The 16,372-nt window shown below is 54.8% G+C and overlaps 2 protein-coding genes across 3 annotated transcripts; one reads left to right on the top strand and one right to left on the bottom strand.

Annotated features, from left to right (window-relative positions):
• Positions 1-962: 962 nt before the first annotated feature.
• Positions 963-6,600, bottom strand: LHFPL5 (LHFPL tetraspan subfamily member 5). Of its 2 annotated transcripts, XM_064733241.1 has the most exons (5): positions 6,180-6,600; positions 5,991-6,098; positions 3,152-3,388; positions 1,819-1,851; positions 963-1,559 (listed from the first exon to the last, which is right to left on the bottom strand). In XM_064733241.1, the coding sequence occupies exons 1-4, from the start codon at positions 6,400-6,402 to the stop codon at positions 1,835-1,837; spliced, it is 585 nt and encodes a 194-aa protein (XP_064589311.1). In that variant the 5' UTR covers positions 6,403-6,600; the 3' UTR covers positions 963-1,559; positions 1,819-1,834. The 2 variants fall into 2 exon arrangements, with proteins under 2 accessions (XP_064589311.1, XP_064589310.1); XM_064733240.1 differs by having other exon boundaries at positions 5,991-6,600.
• Positions 6,601-8,262: 1,662 nt separating this feature from the next.
• Positions 8,263-9,620, top strand: CLPS (colipase). Its single transcript, XM_064733063.1, has 3 exons — positions 8,263-8,366; positions 9,188-9,310; positions 9,389-9,620. Exons 1-3 carry the CDS (start codon positions 8,271-8,273, stop codon positions 9,521-9,523), a joined length of 354 nt encoding a protein of 117 aa, XP_064589133.1. The 5' UTR covers positions 8,263-8,270; the 3' UTR covers positions 9,524-9,620.
• Positions 9,621-16,372: the final 6,752 nt, after the last annotated feature.

The following is a 16,372-nucleotide window of genomic DNA, read 5'->3' on the forward strand; positions in this document are numbered from 1 at the left end:
GTTACAGATTTCAGTGCATCCCACTCTTGTCTAAGAAAGATTTGGCAGCATTGAGACTTCAGAGTCACTTCCTCGCTCTGGACCAAACAAAAGAGGCTTTGGATTGTGGTGGCTTGCAGAGGGTAGAGGTTGCTGGAGACCATGCAGATGCTATCCAAGACCATTTCCATTGCCAGAGCTGCCAAGACCACTGTTCTGTGTCACTTCTCTGTGTGTGTGTGTTTGGGAATTGTGGTTCATGAGGATCATTCACTCACAAACCAGGTCGTTTAATCCACTTGAACAGTTTCTCCAGTTCAGAGCCTGATTTGGCTTATTTATGCAAATCATGCTGCATGTTCCTTTAGTGGTAGATCAGGTTCTCTATGCATATAATAAAAAAAGACAGGTAACATACCAAAAAGTGTTTTAAACTGCTGAGTTAACCTTTTCCTTTGTTTTTTTTTTTTTTTCCCCTTTTATCTGGCATTTTCCAGTTGTGGGTCACTTCTGTATCTGTTACAGGAGCACTGCAGGCAGTAGTGGGTTGCAGCTGACTGTGAAGAAAACTTTGGCAGGGCAAACAATTCCTGTGGTCCTGAAAGCTCACCCAGTCGTGCCTGCTCGAGCCTGGCTGATGAAGGAACATTTCCCACAGGGGTCTGCACTCTTTGACTCTTGAAAGCCCCTGCCCATCCTTCCTTCCCTTCCCTTGCCAGCCCTGACTGGATGAGGGGTTTTTACCATGATAGCCAAGCCAGTGAGTGGAAGCCCTGCAGAAGCAGCAGAAATCATGATTTCATGATTCAGTCTTGTACTCTCTGCTCGTTCACTTGGGGTCTGTTCATTTCCAAATTGCTGTGACATGCTCACACTAAAGGATTTGTACTTGTGTCAGTCTAAAACCTGAAGGAAAATACATTTTTATTCTTTCTACTTGGGTGCTTTGTCTTTTTTTTTTTTTGTTTTCTCCTTTGTGAAAGCCCTGCAATAAACAGATTATTTAATAACTGAGCCCTGGTTTTCATACATTCCCCTTGTAATTCTGTTCTGAGTCAGGGGCTTAGGGATGGAATTTGCTTCACTAGTGAACATTCAGCTTTGATTTCCAGAATGAGATAGATTTTGTTGCTGGTGTTGTGATCCATTTTAAAAAGGGGAGAAGAGTAAAAAATAGAACTGCTGGAATTTTTCCATTCTAAAATACAGAGGGTTTCCTCTGCCCTCAGGAGAAAAGCACAAAACCCAAAACACTGATATTTTGGTGGTTTGGTATTATTTTTGGTTTTTTTTTTTTTTATTGATAAATAATTTCCTTGAAAGAATGTGTACAAACCCCCCAAAAAGCAGCAAATTGCCATCCTTGCCCTCTTGTCCCTCTTGCTGATGGACTCAGAAAAACTCTTAATGTCCATTTTGGGCTCTTTTCACCAAATAAGCTCCACAAGAGCTGTGAGCCAAGAGCAGCCCCATGGGTGAAGAAAACAGCTGTAGAAAATCCACAGAATTTGGTAAGTTTAAGCTTCCTAGAAGAGTCACTTCAAAGAAAAGGGCTGATGGAAGAAGAGCTCTGGATGTCCCTGGGAACAGAAAGAGTAGGGCAGCTGTTGGGAAATGTAGTTTGACTTCAAATTTTGTGCTTTTTTTATTTTGCACTTGGCAATGGTTTGTGCTTTCCCAGTTTTGGGAGGCAAAGCAAAGATAATTTCTTCTTTAAGCACAAATAAAACCAATGTGACTCCAGCACCAAAATCAGCTGTCAATGCTTTGGTAATCAGAATAAAACAGTGACATGGTGGATGCTGGGAATATTAAAAATCTGTGTGGGTTATCACTTACATGGTGATCAGCTCTGTCAGTCATTTCCCTCTTCTGTAAAACAAAAAGAGAATTGCAGAGTTAGTGTGTAAAACTGAAAGGATGAGTCTGTTTTGCAGGTTTGTTTTCAAAAAGGAAGATGTTTAAAATGAGAAGAAAGCCCCAGAGGCCTGGGAAATGTAATCTGGGTGGATTTGGGCTCCTGCCTTGTTCTCCATCAGTGTTCTGCTGCTGGAGCAGTGACTGTGGCAGGGATGGAGCCGCCCACCACCCACCCGGCAGCAGCAGTGACCTGGATGCCTTAAGGCTGAGCTTTCGTATTTTCCAGATTCTGCACTGCATTGCTATTTAACTCTGAATTTCATATAAAGCATTAGCAGGTTCTCCTCACAGCTCAGTCACACAAAATAATCCTTTTCCAGCCCCAGGACCAAGGACACTCCTGCAGCTTTGGGCCCAAAAAGTGCAAACAGCAGGGAATGGAGAAGGATGGGACTGCAGAACCTGGGGCTGGAACTGGACAATGAACCCCAGCATGGAAATGGACCAAAACTGATCAAAGTGTGAAAACTCCTGACTCTGAGTGCATCTTGGGTGGAGGCACAGCCAGGCTCTTGTACTGCCCAAGGTGCATCCTTTGAAGGCTATTTATATTTATTAAACTTCCTCTTATTAAAATATTATTTTAATAAATAATACTGATAATATAATAAAATTAAAGAATTATATTAAATAATAATTATATTAAATAATTACATTAAATAATAATTATATCAAATATTATAATTAATAATATAATTAAAATATTATTTTAATAAATATTTATTTTAAATCCTACTTTATTCCTTTAACTCTGTATGATTATTATATTAAATAATAATATTAAATAATTACATTAAATAATATTTATATTAAATAATAATTATATTAAGTAATATAATTAATAATATAATTAAAATATTATTTTAATAAATATTTATTTTAAATCCTACTTTATTCCTTTAACTCTGTATGATTATTATATTAAATAATAATTATATTAAATACTATAACTTATAATATAATTAAAATATTATTTTAATAAATATTTATTTTAAATCCTACTTTATTCCTTTAACTCTGTATGATTACTATATTAAATAATAATATTAAATAATTACATTAAATAACAATTATTTTAAATAATTATATTGAACAATATAATTAATAATGTAATTAAAATATTATTTAAATAAATATTTATTAAAATTCCTACTTTATTCCTTTAACCCTGTCTGGTCTCTATTCTAGGCAGCCTCTCAAGTCACCGCCCCTGGGCTGAATCTGTGTTCAGGAGCGATCCCAGCACACCCACCGTTGTCCTCCACTTTGAAATCCGAGGGGAGCAGGTGGTCCTGCCGGTTGCCCAGCACGAAGGCCAGGAAGGAGAGGATGAGGGCGTCCAGGATGCCGATGATGCACAGGATGTACGCCCAGCGCACGGTGCACGCGCCCAGCGTGTATTTGTCCGTTTTGTCCCCGCACATTCTCCTCACCTCGGTGGAGTCCCAGCCGTCGGGGTAGATCAGGCAGCCAATCATCAGCCCCGTAGCTGCAGGGACAGGGGGACACTGAGCTCCTCAGCTGATGATGATGCCAAAGATTTTTACCTTTTTTTTTGGTTTATATAAATTTGTAGCTTTGTAGATAGCTGTGTAGAGAATAGTTGTAGCTGTAGCTTCAAGTATTTTTCTAATCTTTCTTCTCTACCTTTAAGAATAGTAAGCTAACCTTATAAACACATTCCTAAATGTTGTTTAGTCTTATTCCAAGAAGAGAACTAACTTAAAGAATGTTCTCTTTTCCAACCAGAATCTGGACCAGACACAACAAAAGTGGGGCAAAAGAAACCCCTGGACTGCTTCCAGAGGGTCAGGGCCCCAGGAATTATTACCTAACCAACTGACCTTTTGACTGGCCAGTGGATGATAAGTGCACTGACCTCCTAACCTTATAAAAATTGTAGAATTACTATTCCACATGTACTTTTCACCATGTTATTCCCCTTATAAGCTTTCAACTACAGGTTTGCTTTTATACTCACCCCAATTGCAAAGATGCATTCTATTTTCCAGGCACCAACACTGAAGTGGAGAGAGCAGCTGGAGGAGCAAACATCACACTGCAAACACATCAGGGGCTACAGATTTGTCCCTTGAAGGCACTGGGGTTGCTCATCCCCATGGGCTGGGCAAGGAGGAGGAGGAGGAGCAGGATCTGCTGTGCTGCCTTCCCCCAGCCAAGGACAAGCAGCACCAGCATCTCCTGTCCCAGCGTTGCCCAGGCAACATCTCTGCTCCCTCTGCACAGAGCCCTGCCCGTGGCACTGCAAGGAAATATCTCCAAACAGAACTGCAATGGGTTCAGTCTGTGTGTGAGCAAACCCTGGCCTGGCACCTTGCAGCTGATTCCAGCCCAGGGTTTGCTAAGGTGGAGCTGCTGTCAGCAGCAGCTTTGTGGGCAGATTAATTCTGCTTGTTCAGCTGTGCTGGTTCCAGCAGCAGCTCCTGTGGCTGCTCAGAGCTCACACACAGCCTTGGGAGCTGCTCCAGCCTGGCCACGGGTCCCCAGCACCTCAGCTCACCTTTGCCATGGCAGCTGTGCCAGCAGGGTGCTGAAGGGCAGCTCGTGCCCCAGAATCTCAGCACTGCCTGCTTGCCCCACTCAGACAAATTGTATTTACTGGACAAGAACAATGACCAGGCTTGGGATGAGTTAATAGGAAAGGTTTTGGGACATGATTAACAAAAGCCCTTCACATGCTCCATTCCTGTGTGGGAAGTAACTGCTGCAGATGTGGGGCAGTCCCTGATTCCTGTCACACAAGAAACTGTGGTGGACAAGCAGATGTTTGTCCCTGCCCCTCCTGGACATCTGCAGCCTCCTTAATGCACCTTGTCCCACACCTGTGCTCCTTCTCTGCCACCAGGTGCTCAGAAACCAGAACCCCTTCTGGGCCAGTGGCCTTGTCCTTGCCAATGTTTTCTTTTCCCTTGGCTTGGGGACAAGCCAGCAGCAAGGTGAGCAGGCAGCTCCTTATCTGCAGAGAGGATTTCTCTTCATGGAAAAGCAGCTGGTTAACTGCATACAGAATAAATCTTCCCTGTAACTAACAGAGAAATGGGGGAAGTGGGAAAAAAATAATTTCTGTGAAATTGTGCCCTGGTTCAGAGCAAAGGCCAGGAAATTGATCCTGTCTTAGCCTGCCCACTCTGTAAAATAATTCCTGAAATTCCTGTCCATGTGGCAGAACTGCCTGTGACAACTTTCTCTTCCCCCATTCAGAGCAACAACAAAAAATGGAAAAACCCCAACTGCCACAGCAAAGCCTCTTGGCTGCTGCTCCCCAGGAGGCTGAGCTGCCCCAAGCTTCTTATCTAAATCTTCGCTTGAGCTCGATTCTTTATCAGGGCACTGAAGGAACCCCGTGTCCCCTCCCACGGGTGTCAGCGGGGCTGTGGCCCCGGCTCACATCAATCATTCAGGAGCACCAAAGCCCTGGCTCGGGTTCCAGCTGAGCCAGGAGTTGGGTTACAGGTGTCTCAGGTGCCTTGGGGAGGGATGGGGAAGGTTTGAGGGCGGCGGGGATGAGCAGCAAAGGGAGAAAATGCCAGTGATGGTACCAAATCAGCCAGTCGGTCCCCTCCCCGTGTTCCATCCTCCTCTGCATTATTCCCCGCGCTCAGGGAGTTACTACAATGGGCCAGCAAGCATCACCTCTGTCTGCCCGCTCCGTTCCTGCCGGATCCCAAACACCGGAGAGCGCTCTGTGCCCTGGGGGGGAACTTTGGTGCTCTCAAACTGATCCTCTGAAGCCTCCCTGCGGCTGAGCAGGAGCAGCGGCGCTGGGAGAAGCGAGTTTTGGGGCCACAAGGTTTGGAGCAACAAAGTTTGGGGCCACAAGTTTTGGCAGCATCACCTGGGGAAGCATCACCCGACATGCAGTGAGTCTGCTGCGTCTCAGCTGCTCTGGAAGGAGTTTTTTACTAAAAACTCCCCACTGGTAACCCCTAAAGGGGAGCACATGGCCTGGAGCTGACACTGGGGTCTCTTACCTGGCCAAACCCCCATCCCCAGCAGAGCCGGGGGCAGAAATGGAAAGGGGCGGCCCCCGGGATCCCCCCGCTCCCCGCGCATCCCCCGGCCCCGCTCACCCGCCGCCAGCTGCATCCAGGCGCACACTTTGTACACGGTGGCCGCGTTGCAGAAGAAGAAGAGGCTGAAGCAGAGGATGGTGCCGATGATGAGGAAGGTGGAGACGCCTACGAAGAACATGGCAGTTTTGAAGGCACTGGAGGGGATGGTGCCGAAGTCCAGGGGGCTGCCCTTGCAGATGAGCTCACCGGTGAGCGCGTTGCCGATGCAGTAGGAGAAGAGGCCGAAGTAGCCGGCCTGCGGGGTGTCGATGCTGTCGCCGATCCAGTAGGGCTGGATGAAGGTCACCACCATCAGGATGGAGAAGCAGAGCGTGAAGACGGCCCAGAGCACCCCCATGGCCCGCGCATTCCGCACATAGTTGGTGTGGTAGATCCGCGCCGCCTCCTGCGCCGGCAGCAGCTTGGACATGGCGGGGCAGCGGCACCGGCACCGGCACCGGGGCTCCCGCTCCGATCCCGGGGCTCCCGGTCCCGCTCCGGCCCCGCCCGGCGGCAGCGGGGGCGGCGGAGGCTCCGGCGGCAGCGGCGGCGGGACCGCCCCGGGGGGCGGCGGCGGCGAGACCTCCTCCCACCCCCGGAGAGCCGGGGGGGACCCGGGAGGAGCCGGAGCGACCCCGCAGCCGCAGCCGGAGGGGGCGGGCGGCGCCTTTGGGGATGCTCCTGAACGGGGATGCGCCCTGCGCGCCGGGGATGCTCGCTCGGGATGCGCCCTTCGCCTCCTTCGGGTGCCCTGAGATGGACCCTGGGGTAACCCAAATACCCCCAGTGTAACCGAAATAACCCCAGTCTGTCTGGGGTGCAGCCTGTGCCCCTGGGCTGTGCCCTTCAGTGCCCTCAGGGCTCCATTCTGTCCCCCCTGTGCCCCCAGTAATGCCCTGGGCTGTGCCCTGCACACCCAGAATGCGCCTGGGCTGCCCCCGACACCCCTGGGTGTGTCCCAGGATGTGCCACATGTCCTGGGATGAGACCCAGGATGTGTCTTGACCCACACAATGTGCCAGGGACTGATGCAGCAGCCCTTGGGCTCCCTGCCAGGGTAGGAGGACCCTGGTGAGGGCTTGGAGGGGTCACAGCCAAGGGGACACAGAATTTGGGACACAGAAATTGGGACACATCACAGGACACACACAGCAGAGCCCGGTGAGATCCTGGGGGTCATGGGGCCTTGTGACACTGTGATGGTCACTCTGCAGCCAGTGCCAGCCTCAGCATCACCCCTGGGCCTGCAAAGTCCAGGGCTATGTGGCCATTAATCACATCCAAGAATAGCCAAGCCACTGTGGGCATGAGAATCTGTGTCATTCTCAGGGTTGTTTGCCTTTCATCAGCCCCACCCCCCCAAACACAGAAACACAGCAAATATTTGTCAGGGCAGGCTGAAGTGGTGGCCCTTGGGCTGGGGACCATGGTGGGCTCTGGATCCTCGCAGAAGGCTCTGCTTTCCTGCACTACACCAGCTTTCTCCAGCAGGTTTCTTGGCGCCCGTGGTTCCATTTGAGAGATGGAGGATCTGGTGGCTGTCCCATGGAGAACAACTCCTGCTGTGGCAGCTTTGGCCAGGAACCATGAGCAGCAGCCAGCAAGGAGAGCATTCCAGAGAGCCCCAGCACCACGGGGAAGCAGAGGAGGAAGAGGAAGCACAGAAGTGGAGCTGTCCATTAGGGGCCCCTAGGATGTATTTTCACTGGGATCACCAGGCAAGGAGATTCCACAGGGCTCCTGAGGGTGCTGATTAGGTGAGGGTGTTAATTATTGGGGGAGCAGCATGGTTCCTGATGGGGAAGGGGAAAGGGGAGGGAAGGGGAGAGAGGGAGAGCCAAGGGGGAAAAAGGGCCAAGAGAGAACCTGGTCTTCCTCCCACAGCTTAACAGGGAGATTAAAAGTGGGTGTGGAATAAAACTGGGGTCAATGGGGTTACAGACACCTGATACTGCAGGGCAGGGTCACAGGCTTAGAATAAACCTTAATGTACATTTTGGGAGGGTGAGACAGAGCAAGCCATTGAACTAAAATGTAACTCCACACACAAGTGCCATTATTTTGTGTTCCCTTTGGCCAAAGGAGCTGCTAAAGGTCAGGGTGTCATGGCCAGTGGGGAGAGCACCTGGGGACAGCACCTGGCTGCCCTGGCATGGCTGGGCCCTTGCCCTGGGCACTGCAGCAGTGTCCCAATGCCACGGGCTGAGGTGTGATAGGAGCAGCCACATCAGCTGATGGCGATTGTGCCTGGCTATAAAGCACCTGCTGGCCCTGAGGCACAGCCACTGCGAGCCCACCATGGCCAAGGTGCTGCCTGCCTGCCTGCTGCTGGCCCTGCTGCTCCTGCCCCCAGCCCTGCTGGCACCGCAGGAGCGAGGGCTCGTCTTCAACCTGGTAAGGGGACGCCAGCCCTGGGCCTGGCAGGAGGCTCCCACTGCTGCAGGGGACACAGGTGGAGGTGTCTGTGAGGGAGCTTGGAGCCTGGGAAATCAGCTCTATAAAGGGGTGGGGAACACAGAAAGTGGAGCAGACAAACTCTCAGCTGCTTGAGCCAGGCAGGACCCCCAGCCTGGATGGTTCACAGGGCCTGGGGAGGGGAAATGCTGTGTTCACAGGGGTCTGAGGGAAGAGATGAGGATTTGACTCCATGTTTCAGAAAGCTTGATTTATTGTTTTATTATATATATTACATTAAAACTATACTAAAAGAAGAGAAGAAAGTATTTCATCATAAGGCTGGCTAAGAATAGAATAAGAAGGAAAGATAACAAAGGTTTGTGGCTTGGGCTCTGTCCGAGCCAGCTGGGCTGCGATTGGCCATTAATTAGAAACAACCGACATTGGCCAATCACAGATGCACCTGTTGCATCCCACAGCAGCAGATAACCATTGTTTGCATTTTGTTTCTGAGGCCTCCCAGCTTCTCAGGAGGAAAAATCCTAAAGAAAGGATTTTTCATAAAAGATGTGTGCGACACTGTGGTGTCTCAGCCCTCCTGTGAGTCCAGCAGAAAAAAACACTTTGAGGGGGCATTTTGGGCCAGACTGAGGAAGTGCTGCAGAGCAGGAGGTTGAGGCAGGGGGGCAGTGCTGCTGAGCCTCTGCCAACAGGCAGAGCTGGTGTTCAACACCACCCAAACTCCTGGGCTCACAGCTAGGGTGAGATTGAAGGGGAACAAAGAGGGATGTGGTGCTCAGGCTCTCTTTGTGCTGCAGGACACGGGGGAGCTGTGCCTGCAGAGTGCCCAGTGCAAGAGCGGCTGCTGCCACCGAACCGACGGCCTCAGCCTGGCCCGCTGCGCCCCAAAGGCAGCTGAGACCCAGGAGTGCTCCCCAAAGGTAGGTGCCCCCTGCTCCCAGGGCTGGGCAGGCGTGGGGAATGTCCCACACACTGCACTGAGCCCTTGTTCCCTGCAGAGCCTCTATGGGGTCTACTACAAGTGTCCCTGTGAGAGCGGCTTGACCTGCGAGACTGACAGAACCATCGTGGGCTCCATCACCAACACCGACTTTGGCATCTGCATGGACCCCCATGAGTCCAGAAGGCGGTGAAGGAAGAGCCCCCCGTGCCCCTCTGTGCTGCCCCTGCCTTTCCCCCTCTCCTGTGCCTAGCTGTGGGAGAATCTGAATAAAGACCAGCTTCTGCCGAGCTGCACGGTGGAGTTTTCACTCTAACCTGGTGTGAAGTTCACCAAACCTGGCCCAGGACAGGGACAGCAGGGCCAGGCAGTCCCTGAAGAAGCCACCAGGACATGATGGCTTTACCTGTGTGTGTGTGCAATCATGCAACAATCTGGGCTAGGCCAGCAGCAGGACATGGGCTGAGCTCTGCTCCAGGTGAGTTTTAAAAAGGGGGTGCAGGGAAGGGGGAGATGCAGCAGCCCCAGGGTCGGAGGTTGTGCTGGCCTCGGTTTATTCCCTGCCGTGGCACAGGGTGAGGAAGAGGAGGCAGCTGTCTGGCAGAGCTGTGGAAGCAGCAGGAGATGGGGGGATCATCAGTGAGGGTGTTCTTGGCTCCTCCAGTGCAGAATTCACCCCATGTTTCTCCATCCCTGGGGATCACAAGAACCAGGCACCCCCAGTGCCACTGCCCACTGCCCCAGGGCTCTGCACCAGCTGGGGAGGCCACAAAGGCTGAGGGCACCCCCTGGCAGCCGAGGAGGTGCTGCAGGAAACTTCATTTTCAGGGCAAGGCTGACTGGCAGCTTGAGGATGTGCACCTGCAGGAACACCAGGGACACCTCTGGGAGGGTGGCACAGCTTGGGGGAGCCCCCATTATTGAAGGGGAACATGGGGGGCAATATGGGCACCAGTCTGGCTCAGAGGGGCTGCAAGAGGAGAAAATTCTGAGCTGGGTTTTAAACTTGTGGCGGGTGGTTAAAATCTGGAGGGTCTTGTTCTCTTGGCAGGAGACCCCACCAGAGCAATGTCCTCAGTGGGGCAAGGGGCAGCTGGGGACAGGGATGGGGACAGCAAACCTTCTCCTGCAGCAGCCAGCCCGCCCAGGGGACACAGGACAGGGGTCTCTCCCTGGATCCCCATCTCTGCGGGGTCCCCACAGCACTGGGAGCACCCGGAGGGGATGGGACAGGCACCGGGGAGCCCACCTGCCCCAAAGCCCGGCCGGGCTCCGTGCTCCGGGCTGGGGCAGGATGTGAGAGAGCAACGCTGGGACCGGCAGAGGGCAGCGGCACCGTGCCCACGGCCGGGGCACCCCGGCCCGAAGGGACCCCCAGCCCCGCACAGACCCCCGGGACGGGGCATCGCAGCTCTGGGGGTCCCTGGAATGCCCCCCAAACTCTGCCACCCCCAAGTCCTGCAGTGGAGGGGAAGGGGGGCGGTGATGTTTGGGGTGAGGAAGGCAGCGCTAAACTCTGCGGGTTTTGTGGTATCCCTGTTTTTGTGGTGCCCCCGTTTTTGTGGTGTCCCCACAGAAGGACGATGGTGGCACCAGAGAGGTGGGAGGGGAGGGGGCTGTGCTGAGGTGGGGGTCGCATAAATCCCCCTCCCTCCCTTCCTCCCCCCGCCCCATCTCAGCCCTGTATTTACTGGTGAAGCCGCAGCTTTGTTTTGGCAGCTCTGGGCTGGTAAATATTGGCTTGAACCGAAAACCAGACGCTGCCTGACTCACGGCGTCTTAACAAACACAGGAAGGGGCCCCTGGTGCGTGTGGGGTGCTGCTGGCAGCCCTGGGGACAGGGGGACCCCGCAGGGTGGGGACAGCCCCGGGGTGAGCGGGGCATCCTTGGGCAGGGGGGCTCTGCTGCAGCCTGTGGGGAGATGGGGAATGGAGGGGTGCCAGCATTGGGGTGCCCCTTCCTCCTCCCCTGCCCTGCACAGGGGGAAAATCAGCCGGGAACATGAGGCTGAAGGGCAGCCCAAGATCCCCACCCCAGCAGCAGGATTGTCCCCCCTGTCCCAGCCCGTCCCCTCCGGGTCACCCCTAAATGTTATAAATGGGGTGCCCCATCCCCAGGGCGGCGTGTGGCACATCCCCGCCCCGGTGCCCCCTCACCCGCCCTGCCCCAGGGTACAGGATGTTCTCACCCAGCCCAGCTCGGCTCCCCAACCTCTCCTCCCCGCCTCTCCCCCCTTTCCGCCAGCCCTCGGCCTTCACCTCTCCTCCTCTGCGCTGCTTTAACCCTTTTGTTCACCCCAGACATCGCCTTTTCCTCTCCTTCTTTCTCTCCTTCTGGATTTCTTTATAATTTCTGCCCAGATGCACTGAAAATTCCTTCTCTCCCCATTCCGGGGTGTCCCTGCACCCCCAAATCGCTGCAGCTGCAGTGGGGTGCCCACCCTGTGCCCAGCTTTGCAGGTACCCCCAGAAAAGTCCCCCCACTGCCAGCCTTGCAAAAATCTCCAAGGAAAACCTGTGTGTGTGTATCTGTGTGTGTGTGTTTGTGTTTGTTTGCTCCTGCAGCCTCACCCTGGGGGCACAGGGGCTGCCAGCCCCAGCCCTGGCAGGGGGAAATGTGGATTTTTGGGGGTTTGAGCAGCCTCTGTCCCCCCGTGGAAGGGACAGGGAGCAGCCCTGCAGCTCCAGCTCAGGACAGTGATTTCAGCAGGGGGAGAGCCCAGGCACAGCCTGGTTAATTCCATGTCCCCACACGCACAGTTTGGGGACAGTTTGGTGCCCCAGTTTGCTGCAGCCTGGGGTGAGGATGGGGCTGATGCTGCAGCAGGGTCAGGGACGCTGCTGGGTTGGATTGGGGGGCACAGGGGGGGGTTGGGGCTGTTTGTGCCCGAGGGGCTGCCCAGAGCCACATCTGGAGCGCACAGAGGGGTTTGGGGGTGCACAGAGGCACCTGGGGCTCCCTGCCTGCTCCTGGCTCTGGGTTTGTGCCCCCCATAAACCTCTACCCCCAGTGGGGCTCAGGACATGCTGGGGGGGCAGCAGCCCCTCTCAGGGTGTCCCTTGGCCACAGCAGGGTCCAGAGGGATGAAACACATCCCTGCAGGGTGTGGGGCACCCCCAGCCAGCACCTGGGGTTTGGGGAATCCCAAATCCTCAGGGAGATGCCCCAATGTGCCCCCACCACCCTCTGCTGGCCTGGGGCACCTTGAGCTGTGCCTGCAGCAGCAAAACCTCCGTGGGGCACAGTGGGGTGCAGACCCCAACGCAGACCCCAGGGATGTGGGGGCCTGATCCTGTCACTCAGGGTTTTCCTAAATCTGGGCCAGGTTTTTGCTGTCCCAGGGAGATGGCTTTGGGATGATGCTGGCCAGAAGCCATCCTTCAAGCTCTCTCTGGAAGAAAGGCAACCTTTCTAGCAAAAACTAAAAAAAAAAACAAATTCATGGAAAGCTCTGGTTTGCCTCTTCTTGCCAAAACCAATTGTTGATGATTTTTCACGGCTGCTTTGGCTTTGCCTTTGCCTGTGACAGAGGGAACAATGTCAGATGTTCTCCTGTTTTCTCTCTTTGATTTTTTCCCCCTGGAGCTGGAAGAGGGCAAGGATTAGACTGAAGGACAGGGACCTGTCCTAGGCAAATATCAGCCCCAGGGGCTCCAGACCTGGCATGAGGATCTCAGCCTTTCCTCCACCCTCAGGGCTGCAGCTGGGGTCTCTTGAGGGTGTCCCCCTGAGGGCTGAGCACTGCCCAGCTCATGGCAGCAGTGGAGGTTACAAATGGGACATGGGGATGCAGAAATGGCCCTGGGAGGACGTCCAGGCACCCACACACCTCCACAACCCCCCTGATGGTGCCCACCAGGGCATGAGTGGGAAAAATCCTTATTCTGAATAATTGGTGCTGCTGGAAGCAGAGCAGTACAGGGAGGTGTGAGGAGGGGATGTTGGGCTGCACAGTCTGGGCAGAGCTCGGGGCTGGGTGCTCTGCAGCAGCCAGCTTGGGGGGCAGTGCTCCCTGCAGCTGGGCCCCCCTCAATGGGTGTTTGAGCATTAAATTCCCTGAAATGCTGGCGAGCTGGGCTGGGGGAGCAGAATGAAGGAGGGAGGATTTTGAGGGATATCTCCATAACATCGGTGGGGATTCACTCTTGGGGGGTGCAAAAAGGGTGTTGGGGTGATGCTGGGGGGATGCAGGGGTTGAGGGGGGGTATTGGCAGGGATGTCTGGGGGGACGTGGGGGGCACTGGGGGGGTACTGTGGGGATATTAAGGGGAATATTGAAAGGGATGACGGGGAGATGGTGGGGGGAACGCTGGGGGGATATTGGGGGGGTGTTAGGGGGGACATGGGGGGAGCAAGGAGGGGATATTGGGGGGGATATTGAAAGGGATGATTGGGGGAGGGTCCTTGGAGGTGATGTGAGGGATATTGGGGGGATGCAGGGGCTGAGGTCGGGGGATATGTGGGGGTATATTGAAAGAATGATTGGGGGGGGGGTTCCTGGGAGATGGTGGGGGAAACACTGGGGGAATGTTGGGGGGGACATGGGGGGATATTGAAAGGGATGACTGGGGGAGGGTCCTGGGAGTTGCTGGGGGAAATACCGGGGGGATACTGGGGGGAATGCCGGGGGGTTGGTTCCGGGGGCCACACCGGCCCCCCCCGGGCAGAAGCCCCGAGCGGGCCGGGCCCAGCCGCCCGCGGGCCCCGGGTGGCCCTGGCCGGGTGCCCCCCCGCCGGCCCGGCGCTGAGTCAGGCTGTTCCCGGCGCTCCCGGTACATCGCGTCCCCACGCCGGGCGCCTGGCACGGCGCCCGCCCGGTGCAGCTCCCGCAGGGGCACGGCCCGCTCCGGCCTCCCGGGCTGCGGCTCCCGGCACGGAGGGGCCGAGACCGGCTCCGAACCCCCCGGGAGCCGCCGGAGGGGCTGCGGGGGGCGCTGGCCCCGGTCCCGCTCCGTGCCCCCGACCCGCGGCTCTCCGGGCGCCCCGCAATCACTGGGGCACCTGCGGGCGATCCCGGCGGTTCCTGGCTCTCGGATCCGTCTGGCAGCAGCATCTCCATGGCAGGGCACAGCCGAGGGTCCTGGGGGGATCGATCCCCCCTCAGCCCTGCTCCCAGCCCCGAGGCTGCAGCTCGAACCCGCCCGGGCAGCCCCAGGCACCCCCAGCCCTCCCCGGCCGAGGCTGGTACAGTTCGTTACGTCCAGACCGGAATGTACTTTGTGTTAGAAGTGGCCACGAGCCAGGAAGGCAAAGCCGGACTTTATTTATCCTCCCTGCTCCGGCCCCGCTGCTGCATCCTGCCCTTGCTGCTCGTGTGGGGCTGGATCTCCGGCAGGGCTGGGGGAGCCCTGAGCTCTGTCCGCCTCTCTGCAGCTCATTGACAGACGGGGAAGGCAGCGATTTCCCCCTTTTCCTCAGAAGGGAGATAATCTGGGGAAATATTTGTGTCCTTTCATCTGGTAAAAGCTGTGCTGGTGTCTGGAAGGAAGAGCGGTGAGGGAGATGGGAGCTCAGGGATGGATCTGGGATCAGGGATGGATCTGGGATCAGGGATGGATCTAGGGTCAGGGAAGCCTCTGGAGGGAGGTGCCCTTGTCTGCTGGCCTGGGGGAGGATTTGGGCCACAATCTGCTAATTTATGGGTTGGAAATGCACCTGGAAAGATCCAGCTGGGTCAGGCCTGTGACAGAGCAGGGACTTCTCTGGGGGTCCCCACGTGTGAGGGGGATGTGTTGGCCCCTCAGCTGTTAAAAAGTCATATTGAGAGCCGTGAATCCAACCAGAGAGGGAGAGGCTCGGGAGGGATGAGGGGATGGGTCTGGCTGATCTTTCCACAGCCAGCATCCCCTGTCTGGCCTTTCCTCAGGAACATCTGAGGGGAATGAGGGGAATGTCCCATTTCATACAGAAAGCGGCTCTCAGCTGCTCTGCATCCCCCAGCTCCACAGCCCTCATGCCAAGGAGGTGCTCTTGCCCTGCTGCCCCTTGTCCCCATGTCCCCGTGTCCGTCCGTCCCTGCCGGGAGCTGCACCTACAGCCGGTGGCAAGGACACGCTGTTCTGCAGCTCTGCCGTTCTGCTGTTGTGCTGCTCTGCTGTTCTCTGCCGCCTGTTGTGCAAGCCCTGGCTGCACCTCCCGTAAACACAGAGCTTCTCACGACCACAGCCCTGCTCCTGCCTCGCTGCCCCCCTGTGCCAGCCCAAACGGGGCCCCCGAGGGGTGCACACACCACGGGGTGAGGGCGGCACTGCCAGGCTCCCAAAAACACTGCTTTGATCCCCAAAATGGGCAATGGTGGGCTGCGTTCTGGGGGGAAGGATGGGTTTGATCCCCGGGAAGGATCCCTGCCCCCAGGACAGTGGGTTTGTGCTGCCACACACGAAAGGAAACTGAGAGAAAAGAGAAAAGCCACTTCCTCCACTCTCGAGAGATTCACTGATGTGGCTCCTCACGGCCCAGCCAAGGTGCAGGGACTCCTCTCCTCCCCACGCTCTCCAGGCAGATTAACGCTGGTTATTTTTAGCAGAAGACAAGGATGAATAAAAATATCCCCCTGCTTTATTTTAATGATTTTTTTTCTCTCTCTCTCTCTGTTTCAGGAAGGCTGCTCTCACCTCACACGAGGTGCTGGGGAGCAGGTGCCTTGGCTTTGCTCCCTGCTCCCAGACTTTCCCCAAGGCTCCCTGTCCTTTTGGGGCTGGGGCAGGACATGTGTGGCCAGCTGGAGGGCCAGGGGGAACAGGCAGTACCCCTGGCAGGCGTCACAAAGCCAAACAGGATTATTTATGGAACAGATTTCCTCCAGGTTGTGTTACAGGGCTGGGGGTGAACGGGGCAGACCCCAGCACTGGGTAAGTGAGGGTTTAGGGCAGATCCCCGCCCAAAAAAGCAGAGTGAGCTGAGGGGTCTGGCACTGGCAGAGCAGGGATTTGGAAGATGCCTTTTATTTTCTACAAAAACAATCCTGATCTTTATTCCCGTGCATTTTTGGGGGTGCCTTCTATACAAACAAAAAAAAAAAAATTACCATTTTTGTAGTAC

This window comes from Zonotrichia leucophrys, chromosome 26 (assembly GCF_028769735.1).
Source record: "Zonotrichia leucophrys gambelii isolate GWCS_2022_RI chromosome 26, RI_Zleu_2.0, whole genome shotgun sequence".
Lineage (NCBI taxonomy): Eukaryota > Metazoa > Chordata > Aves > Passeriformes > Passerellidae > Zonotrichia > Zonotrichia leucophrys.